General features: G+C 37.8%; 1 protein-coding gene across 2 annotated transcripts in view; it reads right to left on the reverse strand.

Annotated features, from left to right (window-relative positions):
- LOC126337073 (EF-hand domain-containing protein 1-like) overlaps nucleotides 1-13,194 on the reverse strand; it is a 196,108-nt gene that overhangs the window by 14,472 nt on the left and 168,442 nt on the right. Inside the window, exons 11-12 of one of the 2 annotated variants that reach the window (XM_050001417.1) lie at nucleotides 8,275-8,539; nucleotides 1,704-1,856 (exon numbers count right to left, since the gene is read on the reverse strand). In XM_050001417.1, the coding sequence (XP_049857374.1) occupies nucleotides 1,841-1,856; nucleotides 8,275-8,539 (281 nt within the window). In that variant the 3' untranslated portion in view covers nucleotides 1,704-1,840. Of the gene's footprint in view, nucleotides 1-1,703; nucleotides 1,857-7,065; nucleotides 8,540-13,194 lie in introns of those variants that run through there. The other variant, XM_050001418.1, reaches the window with a different exon arrangement.

Raw genomic sequence — 13,194 nt, forward strand, 5'->3', positions numbered from 1 at the left:
AAAAATATGGAAATTGCATGCGAGAGAGATATGGACTGTATTGAGAATATGTAAGGGCTTCTTTGCGTATGGGCCCACATGTTGCAGAGATTGCTTTGAGTACATTGCAGAAGTTTTGCTGGGGAGCCCATACAGGCCCTCCATTCAGTCCTGATCTCTTGCAGTTCGATTGCCTTATTTTCGGAGACCTGAAGAAAGACATTAATGGCTATCCATTTGCTTTAGATGAAGAGTTACATGCCTGAGTACAATCACTTTTCCATAGTCAGCCAAAACATTTTTCCATGAAGGCAGTTACCATCTTGTCATACAGTGGAACAAATATCATAACAATCACAGCAATTACTTTTGAAATGATAAACTGTTTACTTATTTTTTCCATCTGTTTTATTTTCATTTCACTGTCCCGTACATTATAAAACAGTTTTTGTCCAAGTTGTTTGCTGTACATTCCTTCTCAGAAAAAAGTATTTAATTAAAAATAGATTGCAAACACCTGAAAAAAAAGACAGTAAATTCACTAGACATTTTCAGTGTAATATTTATATCAAATTTGATTAATTAGCCAATAGTGGTGACCTAAATACAGTATTGTTGGTCTGTTTGGGAAGGACAAAAATACTGGTTGGACCAAAGCTGAGTGCTCACATTCAGGAAATTTACTGAAGTTGATAACTGAGCATGGGCAGTCTGTTTACCAATATAACCCTAGCTGCTTTTGGGAAAAAAGAATAGAACCTAGGCTTGATAACCAGCTTCAAAATGAAACATCTCTACATAAGCAGAAGGTAATGTGGACAGGGACATTTTAATAGACTTATGAATGCATTATGTTTTCTGGGAAAATGAGAGCTGGCTTTTCAGTGACATGACGAAACACTGATTCTATTCATTAGAGAAATTATGTGGAATTATTGAAGTAGATGGCAGAATATGATCCTCTTTTAGCAGAGGCACATAGAAACCACTACTGTGTTTAAAGGATTTATAATCAATTTGAAAATTATCTAATACACACCATAGGTCTGACAATTTTATCTTCTATAAAGCAAGAAATTGTGGAGTTTCATTTTGTATCTATCATAGTTGACATAAACACCAGATGTGGCAAGTAAAGTGCAGTTTTCTGGTATCCTGAATCATATATATGAAGGAGAGGTAAAGGAATGATTCTTGGGGTTCTGTGATATAGGTAGTGACAAACATGTCCTGACTATTGCAGAACTTAACTGGGTTTGAATGTAATGGCAAACTGATTGCACAAATATTTAGTGGTGTGGTGACTATGGTGGAAATCTGAATGGGGTTCAAGCATTAATCAAAGACACACATGCAGAAACCATGTTTCTTCATTGCTATGGTCATGTATTAAATCTTGTTTTGTGTAAAGCACCAACTAAATACCAGAGTGTAAAATATTTTTTGGTTCATTTAACAAGTCCAGTCTTCTTCCTTTTTTCAAAATCTTCTAATCATATTATTTTTTTTGGATAAATTTTTGCAAAGTCATCTTCCACAATTTCTCAAGACTGGTAAACACTGTGTGCAGGAACACCCCTAAATTTTGTGATGTATTTAGTGCTATGTAACAGCATCCTCAAGAAATTGATTCTGATATTTTAACACCAATTAATAGATTTTTAGAATTTTTAGCAGATTTCAAATTCGTTTTTCCTGTGAAAACACATGAAAAAAATATTTACCTTCACCAACGTGTTGTACAACATCCTTCAGAACCAAGCAATTAATATTTCATAGCATGAACAGAAAATCCAAGAACTGGCTACTCCGCAGTAGTGCTATGTGACGAGTGTGAATAAATTTTCCAAGAAACCATGTCTCAGTTAGGAGAACCACTGAAGAGGAAAAATACAAACTATAAATGCATCTATTGAGAAGGATGTGACAACATTGATAGTCGCTTGGATTTAAAATTTCAAAATTTATTCTAAATTGTAATTTTTAAAGTTACTTCCACATAAAAGCTATGGACTGTATTCTAATCAGTTTCCAAAAGCAGATTCCAGAGTCATTTAGAGACATCTGGAAATTTTTTTACCTCATTCAATTGAAAAATTAGCTACTGTACTGTACAGTACTGGAGAGTTTAGAAATAGAACCATGAATGAACTTGCAAAATTACTAAGCACTAATTCAATGCTAAACAAATGTTTTCAGCAGTTTAATATGTTAGCATTATTGCTGTATACAACTCCTGTACACACATCAGCAGTAGAAAGGTCATTTTCAGTGCTGAAGGGAATCAAAAGCTGCTCTTGAAATTCTACTGGAGAAGAGAGACTGTTTCATCTTGCATTTATTTTGATTGGAGCTCACCTACTAGGAGTACTCAGAAAGAAGGCACATTTTCTTGAAGAGGTGGTTAACAAGTCTGATTTCTAGGAGGGAAGAAGGGAAATTAAATTGATGTTTCAGGGGTAACCTACCTTAATGTCAAGGATGAGTTTAAGGCCAGAAACAAGTTATTTTCTGTAGAAGTTTGTATATAGTAATACAAATTAATATCATGTCTAATTATTTCAATATCTACTGTTTCAGTTACCTGTTGTGATTTCTGCCTATAATATAAATTCTTTTAATTTAAAATATTCCAGTTGTGAGTGCTATCAAGAGAGCCTGGCCTTGATTTACTATTGTTTACTTAAAACTATAATATCCAGTGCTTCACCTATCTGAATGGTCTCTGCATGTCACTGCCGTGAAGAGACTAAAGGTACAGGATAAACTAATAATATCATTCTGAGGATGTATAAAAAGATAGAGGCAAAAATAAAGATATGCCTTAAAACCACCAAAGGTCTTAAGCAAGATTGCAGTCCATCCAAATTACATTTTAAGATATACATAGATAAGTTCTGAAGGCCTGGAATGAAGTATGTTCAATAACGTGTATGTTAGTTGGACAGGACTTGCACTCAACCAAATATTTTTCACAAATGGCAGAAAGGATATGGAATATATGCTGGATAAATTCCAAAAGGAATAGACAAGATGTCTAAAATTATTAAAAATTTGGAAATTTAAAATATATATGTTCTGTTATATTGCGTGATGGCACCTGTGACAAAGATATTGAGACCATAATAGTGGTGGGTAAATGAGTGATGAAGCCCCTACATAGACTGATAAGGAACAACAGTATTAATCAATGCCCCAAAGAGAAGATATTACATAGTATTAGTAGAATATGGTTACTTATGGTGCAGAAATGTGGCAACTTATGAATAAAAGAAAGGATGACATCAGAACAGTGGAAAAGCGCCCACATGTCACCTGTGAAGACAAAATCAAAACATCTAAAATATGGAAAAAATGGAAGTGACACGGTCCATAATGAGCAGACCGAAGTCTTTAGTGGTGTGGGCATGTTAAAAGAATGAGCAATGACAGGTGAACTAACACCTGAAAGGGAAACAGCAGTTGAGAAGGGAGTGAGAGACAGGGTTGTAACATATCTTCACATTAGTCAGTCTGTACAGCAAGCAACCTTTAAAATAAATCAAGGAGTAATTTGGAAAAGGGATTAAAGTTTATGGGCAGGAAATAAACATGTTAAGGTTTGCCATTGTCATTGAAATTGTGTCAGAGACAGTTATGGACTTGGAAAATCAGTTAACAGAGTGGGTGGTAACTAGAAAGGAGGTTATAAGAGGACCATCAACAACAGCAAAAGAAGATTAATGGAGTGTAGTCAACATAAATCTAGTGATGCTGAGGGACTGAGATTACAAATGAAAAATTGTAGATATGTTTTGCTATTTGTGCAGTAAAATAACTGGCGATGGCTGAAGTAAATAGGATACAAAATGCATACATGATGTTCTGTGAACCCTGAATAAAGGGCAACAGACAGAGTCCATATTCCTAGATTTCCAAAAAGCATTTGAAAAAGTGCCAAATTGAAGATTATTACAGAATAGGTTCCCTGATATGTGAGTGGCTTTAAGACTTCTTAAATAATAAAAAATAATATGTTGTCCTCAATGGTTAGAGTTCATCAGAGACACGGATATCTTCAGGAGTGCCCCAGGGAAGTGTGATAGGGCCGCTGTCATTCTGTATATGCGTAATTGATGCGATGGGTAGATGATCAGTAATCTGCAGCTGTTTGTTGATGGTGTTATGGTGTACAGGAAGCCATTAGAGATGAGTGACTGCAGGAGGATAAGAGATGCATTATACAAAATTTTTTGTTGGTGTGATTAATTTCAGCTTGCACTAAAAGTTGAAAAATGTAAGCTAATGCATACAAGTAGGAAAAACAATCCCATAATGTTCAAATATGACATTATTAGTGTGCTGATTGACATATATTGATTAAATAATATCTAGGCATAATGTCACAAAACAATTTGAAATGAAATGAGCATTTAAAGCTCATAGTAGGGAATGTGAATGGTAGACTTTGATTTGGTGGAATACCTTTAGGAAAGTATGGTTCGTCTATAAAGAAGACTGTGTATTGAGCACTAGTATGACCCATTCTTGACTTCTGCTCAAGTTTTTGGTATCCCCACCAGGTCAGTTTACAGAACAACACGCAAGCAATTCAGAGGCGGGCTGCTAGATTTGTTACCAGTAGGTTTAATCAACACACAAGTATTACGGAGATGCTTCCGAAACTCAAATGGGCTTCCCTCTTATGACATAGCAGCCAGTTTAGCATTAAATCTTGAGCTGAATTAAAAAAATGTAGCATGATACATTATTAGAATAAGAATCAAAGTCATCATTGTCATTGTCATCATCATCATCATCATCATCGTCATCATCATCAGGAAGCACAGAAAGGGAGATACAATGTTTCCAATTCTGGCAGCAAGGTCAAGAATCTCGTCGGAGTTGCTGTAGCTGGTGGTCGTGTGCGAGTGAGGTGTTCTTCCTTGTGTGAATGACTCGTGAATTTCTGTTTCTTTTTCTGAAGAAGGCTGTGGTCGAAAGTTTGTATGTAAGAGTCTTTTAATTGTGCCTGGCAGTAACTTCATGTATCATCTTTATGGCAATTAGATACCTATCTTTCCTATACTGTCAAACAGCTTTTATTTTTATTTTTATTTTTTTTATTTTTTATATTGCTCATTTTTAAACTCCTATCATAGAGCAACTCTGCTGCAGAACTGGCAGGTAGTGTCACATCACTGAAATTAATATGGGTACCAGAACTGATAGGTGGATGGATTAACTGCCTGTACTTAATGTACAGGGAATTCATACTTTAATAGTACCGTTTATTTGAGACTCATTATAGGTGGAAAGCATAACAAACTGTTACCTTTATCTGGCTTGCAAGCCTAATGCATCAAAGGATTTTCTGGTAGGGATGACTCCATTAGCCTTTGAAGATCAGTCTTTGCCAAAAGGTGGTGGTTTCTCTCTGAACTGATGCTCAGAAATATAGGGTGTCTCATCTATCAACTGCATCATCCCAATTGTCCCCACCTACAATGAAAACGTGATAGGGACCCAGAGCTTGGGCTTTCTTATCTATGACCCCTGGAGAGGGCCACATGGGAGGTAGTGTGGGAGGAAATTTACCAAAATGGAAAAAGATGGAGGTAAATGGATGAAAACATTGTATCTCCCTTTCTAGGCTATGGTTCTTATTCTAATAACATGTCATTTACATTTCTGAATTTGGCTTAAGATTTAGTGCTAAACTTGCTGCTATGTCAATTGGAGAGAGTTTACATTTTTGTTATTTTGTCGAAAACTGACACTATGAGGCCTTGGCTGTGTACAGAATATAGGCTGGCTCTTACATAGAAGATAACAGCAAGCAGCAATGTTTTAGAATGATATTTATTTATTTAAACTGCACTGTTACTGGTTTTCAACATTAGAGTTCATCTCCAGATGGCTAGTTCACGTTAAGATATATTTTACATTAGCTTCCACTCTTCACATGAACTAGCTGTCTGAAGATGAAATGTAATGTTCAAAACCGGCAACAGCGCTATTTAAATAAATAAATAAACAAACAACATTGTTGTTGTTATCTTCTATGTAAGAGTCAACCTATCTTACATTTTTGTGTAGCAATGGCTAACATAACAATACTGTTCATATATATATTTAAAATTGCTAATATAAAATAAGGTGGGAAGACAACTTTGGGATTCTCAAAAGTCTACATCCCGGCAATGCAAATATCAACTCTCCCATTTAGAAACATGGAATGTCAGCATTCTATTGTGTCTTATTGTAATACTTCTTGCAAATAAAGCAGTTATAGATAATGAAGTACTGCCTGAAAGAAGCTCCATAAATATTCAGGCAGATCTTGATAAGACTTGAAGTGGTACAAGGATTGGCTACTTGCTTTAAATGTTAGAACCAATACGTCACAGCTGGAGATGGTCAACTTGAATGCAACACTATGTAGGGATATGAAATGGAATGATCACATAGGCTCAGTTGTGGGTAAGCCAGGTGGTAAACTTTGGTTTATTGATAGAATACAGGGGAAATGCAGTCAATCTACGAAGGAGACTGCTTGCAAATAACTCACATGACTCATCCTTTTATACTGCTCAAGTGTGTGGGACCTATACCAAGTAGGACTAAATCGTGAGGAGAGGGGTTTTTGAATGTATACAGAGAAGGGCACCATGAATGGTCACAGGTTTGTTTGATCTGTGGGAGTGTGTCACAGAGATGCTGAAGAAACAGAACTGCCAGACTCTTCAAGATAGATGTAAACTATCCAGAGAAACCCTACTTACAAAGTTCTAAGAGCTGGCTTTAGATGTTGACTTAAGTAATATACCACAAACCTGTACGTATTGCTCCCATAAGGATCATGTGGACATGATTATGTGACATTTAAACAGCCATTCTTCTCATATGTGAATGGAATGGGAAGAAATCCTAATAACTGGTAGAGTGGGTTGTACCCTCTGCCATGCACTTCACAGTGCTTTTCAGAGCATAGATGTAGCTGTAGATGTACTCCAACAGTATCCTGCATATTTCCTGATCCTGTATCTTGGTTCTAGTTACTTTACTTTTGGGCCAATTTAATGGACCAAGCAATTGGCATGCGTGTGAGTCAATTCACTCAATGTTCTTGTTTTCCTCAGTCCAAACATTAGTATGATTCATCTCTCCTCAGAAGGCCACCCTGTGCTAATGCTTTCATCTCTGTGTAACTGCTACCACTTGAACCAGTTCAAACCTGCTTTCTGTAATCAAATCTAGATATCCCTCTATAACTTCTCCCATATGAGGCAGTGCCTCAGACAAATAGATTCAGAAATGGCATCCTAATGCCTAATTTTATATTGGATGTTAAAATATTTCCCTGTTGAGATTTTTTTTTTCTTTCTTTACACGTTTTGAATATTCAAATGTGTAGTTTCCATTGTCTGAGAAGACTATTTGATGTATACTGCAGCATAGTAACCTTATCACACTCAAAAGAATTGCTATTAAGTAACTAGTTAAGAGGTGAAGAGCTTACTTAGTGCTAATTAAAACAAGTGGTTTTTACTAAAGAATAGTAGTGCTGTTGAATGATGCCTTACAGTACGGCTCTGGCTACCACCGATCCTATAACAATGATTTTCACCTTTTGCAATTTCATCAGACCCTAACCATCACCAACATTGTTGAATATAATCACACTATCCAAGCACAGATTTTTCATTTTTCTTGTCTTTCTCTGCTCCTTACACACAATGTTTTTACTCTGTGGTAAGTTATTTCTGGAAGGGGGAGGGGTATGGGGGATGTGAAGGGAAGGGAAGGGAAGGGATGGGATGGGATAGGGAGGGAGAGAAGGATATATTTTGGGGAGAGATAGCTTTCTATGATTCCATTTACGATAAAATGTTAAAGGCAGCACAGTGTTAATATAGGTAGTAGTTAAAATGTTAAGTCTATACCTGGTTTTCAGTCTTACTCCCTTATTAATCTCTATAAAATGGTTAATTATTCAGATGTAGCCTGTCACTCATTTGTCATTATTAATCTCATAAGAGTTACTAATTTGCCATGTAGCATAATTCTTACTGTAATGTACTTTTTATGACTACAGTTGTTAATATTGCTTATAATTTAGACTTAAAATGTCACTTCCTGTGTACTAATCTTGTTGTAGCAATGTTCTTTTGTTTTTCTTCTTCACTATTTCCATCATGTTTCTAAGTACATATTCCAGTGAAAATGTATGATGCAGTGAAATCTAAAACATAGTGAAATATAAAGAATATTTGTTGAACTATTATTTAGAAAAATGTTAACATGAAAATTTACTGTCCAGATTCAGTGATTGTAGGGTTCCTTTCCTGTTCTTCTTGATGCCTTTGCTCTTCTTCTTGGTGCTGTTCCTCCTCTTCTTGGTATTTCTTCATGAGCTCCTGGATCTCTTCTTTCAAAAATCCTTGTCGAACCATGTAATTGCGCATATTATCAATAATATCAGGGCTAAATTTATCCTGATTTTGCTGCATGTAATGGTACACAAAGAGGTCTGCACCCGTAATTTTGAAACGATGATTGAAAATTGTTACAACTGCACCTGGAGGATAAAAATTCATGAAATGTTAATTTTAACTGCGCTATGGGTATGCTTCTAGATCTGTTAGTCAAAAGTCCATAACACTTCAATAATTTTGTTATCATCAGATGATGATGCACTTTTGTCACTATCAGTGTCACTTTTTGATGACATAGACATTGGCCATTGAGATAATACAGGGATACAAGAAGATAACCTGGTAGTAGATATAAGGAATGTTTAGATATTACAATGTCAATGTAATTCATTAATTGTTTATAGAAGGACATTAGCCCGTTTAAAGTCTCAAAGAATGTATATGTGAAAGATGCTATATATTTTAATCTAATGTAAAAGATATAAGTCTTTATAGCTTTTCTTTTTTTAAAAAAATATCATAAAGTAGTTATTCATTTGTAAGCATAGGTTTCTGCAGTTTTCGTCATAGTCAATAAAATTCTTTAGTATATGTAGCTGCACTGTCAATGTGTAAAATTCTCCAATGTTTTGGACACTATTGCAAGTGGCCTTCCTCAGCTGACTGCAAAAACATACTTAGAAAGACCATTTACAACAGTAGTTGAAACATTGGAGAATTTTATGCACTGGCAATGTGGTCACATACCAGAAGAATTGATGGTTATTTACTTATTAAATACCCTGCAAATCTAGAATTACACTGTGTACAATAGACAATGAACCAGCCTGCAATTAGTATTAACACTTCTTACGTTGAACAAAATTTTTTCAACATGAAAAACATTGTTCTTAAGAACACTTTAAGGTATAGTGTCAAATGGTAACAAAGTTTAGTTAATTTAGATAATCTGTCATGGAATAAAGCAGTGCTCAACCAGATAGTCTTTATGGATGACCTGAATCTATCCTGGTCCATTATAACAATTGTATTTTATGATTGTTTAGTATCTTGGTAATGAACTAGCCAGTTTGGTGTTATGGTGTGTAAGAGATCCACAGCCCTTTACTCAGATATAACCATATTTTGCTCACATAGGTTCAGTGTAGGCAAAGAATTTATTGCCAAACACTGAGCATGACGAGTGAATAATGCACCTAAGTCAGTGAGTACAGTGATTGTTGTAATGGCATAGCATGAGGCAGCATCCCATCACCATGGGTTGACTCCCAGCAAACTGTAAGAAATACACCAAGTGTTGACAATGTGTTTTTACTGAAAAGTGATTATAAATATAGAGTGCCGATATTACATGTTTGTGTCTACTGCATTGAGGATAACACGTGCACATTATTGTAACAGTGTGAGATGACATTTCAGTGTATTTGATGTTTGTTGAGAATAAACAAGAATAGATGTGAGCGACAATGGCTTTCCAGTTGTTTTTAACTTGAATATATAACTTAAACAACCATAAAGATGATCAACTGAGTTGCAGACTTGCATGATGAAAAGACTGTTACACATCACACAAGCAAGCACACCTCATGCAACATGACTGCTACCACTGCCAACTCTGACCAGAATACAACGGTCATGTGAATAGCAATAGTGTAATCAACATATGATGAGCTGGAAATTGTGGGTTTTCATTTGGTCAGCTCATCAACTTGTGGAATATCCAGATTTGTGAGAAAATCAAATGTAACAATGGGTCATTGTTGGACTGCAAATATTTGTCAAGGCCCTGGTTGACGATGTCTGCTCACCAAAAGAAAGGATTACCACATTGTACACAAAGCACATCATACCCGCCACATCTGTGCCTGCCACCTGAGAACATTTAATGGACTCCCTGCATCATTGGTCAGAGACAAGCAGCAAGTGGACTAGGTAATTACCATCCCAAGCAGAGGCTGCTGTTAACACCACAACACAAAGAGTTAGTTGTGCTTGGGTTGCTGACATGGCTGGGAAGCGTGGACTGCTTATGAATGGTGTCGCATACTGTTCAGAGATGAATCACAGTTATACACTGACCCGGACAACCATCGTTGGCGAGTATGGAGGCAACCTGGGGACTGATTCCATTCTTCAGATATTTTGGAGAGGCACAGCAGTGTTACTTCTTGTTGGTCAATAATGCAACCGGCCAAAAATGGTGCATTGTGTTATTCACCAACAATCATTAATAGCTGAAGAGTTCACATTATACAACATGGATCTCTGAAATTGAATCCCTTGCTCTCCAGCACCTGGAAGAACATTCCAGAGGCTACCTCCATTAGTTATCCAGCCTACTGACAACCTACTGCCACCATGGGGTATCGCTATTCACCCCCTATCCTACCCACAGTATTCCTCCTGGTTAGCCTCACATTACACCAGACATTCTCAATATGCCACATCCCAAAATTTCCCTACCAACACTCTAAATCCAAATCCAGAGCCTAAACAATGTCAGCCTCACAGTTGGCCCTAAACCCAAATTTAATCATGGTGGAATTGTCAAAGACTCTCCTTCTACCAATCCATGCATTAGAAAAATTTCTTGTCACCACTCCCTCCCTCACTACCAAAGCCAACCTAACTCCAATACTGAACCCTGTCTCCGTAAGTTCATAGCAACGTCCAACTGTGATCCTCCCCCTTCCCACCTAACCACACCCTGGTCACCTTCCAGGAAATCCTTATCTCCAATTTGGCCTTGCCATCCTCCCCCAGGCTCCTTTCTAAGAACACTAACCTTTCATCAGAGGAAAGGAGAGCCATACACAGTCTCAAAACAGAGCCAGACCTAATTGTCACTGTTTTGATGACTAGCAGTGGCTGCCTGGAGAAAGGCCTCTACCCAATGTCTGACTTTTTCACCTGTAAACACTGTCAGAGTTATACCACCCCAGATCTCCAACATCACCTCATTGGGCCCTTCCTGGAATCTCTCACCTGAATCCATTTCCCTCCACACCCCTATAACACACTACATGCTGCCCAAAATTCACAAACTAAACAATCTTTGACACACCATAGTAACTGGTTATTGTGTGCCTATTGAAAGGGTTTTGGCTTTCATTGACGAATACCTACAATCGATTGCCCATAATTTAGTCTCTCATGCTGAAGATGCCAACCACTTCCTTCACCGACTCTCCATCATCCCCACCCATTTACCTCCCAGTTCCCTACCGGTCACTGTCAACATCACTTCCCTACAGACCAACATCATTCATGCCTCTTGTATTGCTGCTATTGAACGCTACCTTTACCAAAATGCTTCAGACTCCACACTCACTATCTCATTCCTCATACACTTAACTAACTTTATCCTAACATATAACTATTTCTCCTTTGAAGGGAAGGTAAACAAACAAATCTGTGGCATATGCTTGGGCAACTGGATGGCACCCTCCTGTGCCTACCTGTCTATAGGCCATCTAGAGGAAACCTCTAGCCTCCCAAAACCCCACAACCCTGGACTGGTTCAGGTTAATTGATGGTATCTTCATAATCTGGACTCAGGGCCAAGACACCTAGCCTCATTTCTTCACAACCTCCCATCTGTTTCACCAGATCCTCCTAAACCCAGTATGCCATCTCTCTAGACGTTGACCTCCTTCCCAATGATGGCTCCATCCACACCTCTGTACAGACAAGACATGTCCAATCCACCTACCCAGCACCTTTTTTCCAGTCCTGTCACAGGTTTATCATACCCCATCAGAGGCTGTGCCACCTGAGAAAACAGCCAGGTCATATACTGGTTCTGCTGCAATCATTGCACAGATTTTTATACTGATATGACTATCAACCAGCTGTCCACCAGGAAGATCGGCCACTGCTGAGCTGTGGCCAAGAGTTTGGTAGAAGACTCTATGGCACAACATGCAGCTGAATACAACATGCTTGGTTCCAATGGCTGCTTCACAAACCAGGCCATTGGAATCTTCCCTCTGCCACCAGCTTTTCTGAACTGTGCAGATAGGAGTTATCCTTATAACACATTCCCTGCTTCCAAAATTGTACTTGCCTCAGACTATAGTAATGTCCCCACACCTCCACCCAAACGTTTCTGCCTCCCTCTGTCCTACCACATCCTCCCTTTTCATGTCCCCTACCCTCATTGTATGCCTCTATATTCCAATGCACCCACTTATTCTTTCCCCTTCCCCTTCCCTTTCCTTGCTGCTGTCACCTATTTCACTCTCCATTCGCCCCCCCCCTCTCCCCCACTCCAACTCCCAATTCTATATCTGTTAGTCTCATCCAGCAACCATCTATCCGTGCACACCCTCCACCAGACAGTACTCTTCTCTCCCCCCACCCATATTCTGCTATCCCTCCCCTTCCCTGTTCCACTCCAGAATTCTGTTCACATAACAGTGGCATTCTGGGAGAGCTGCTGGTGGGAGGGTTCATGTGTGCATGAGGTGTGCTTGCTTGTGCATATGTATGTATGATTTCCATGTTGAAGAAGGCTTTGGCTGAAAGATAAATTTGTGACAGTCTTTTCATTGTGCCTGTCTGCAAATCAATGGATCATCTTTACAGTCAGTATCAGTCTATCCTTTTCTTAATATTGCTTATATTCCAATGTGGAATTTCCATTGTTTGACTATATAACTTAACTTTGTACAAACTTTTGTGACTTCAATTACTGCAAAACCTTTATTCCTTGAAAAAATAATACTGGGCAATCAAAATCCAATTGAAGCAACTCCAATAGTAGTTAAAACTGATCAGTGCTTATCCATTAGATCAC

The sequence above is a fragment of the Schistocerca gregaria genome, chromosome 2 (assembly GCF_023897955.1).
Source record: "Schistocerca gregaria isolate iqSchGreg1 chromosome 2, iqSchGreg1.2, whole genome shotgun sequence".
NCBI classification, from domain to species: Eukaryota; Metazoa; Arthropoda; class Insecta; order Orthoptera; family Acrididae; genus Schistocerca; species Schistocerca gregaria.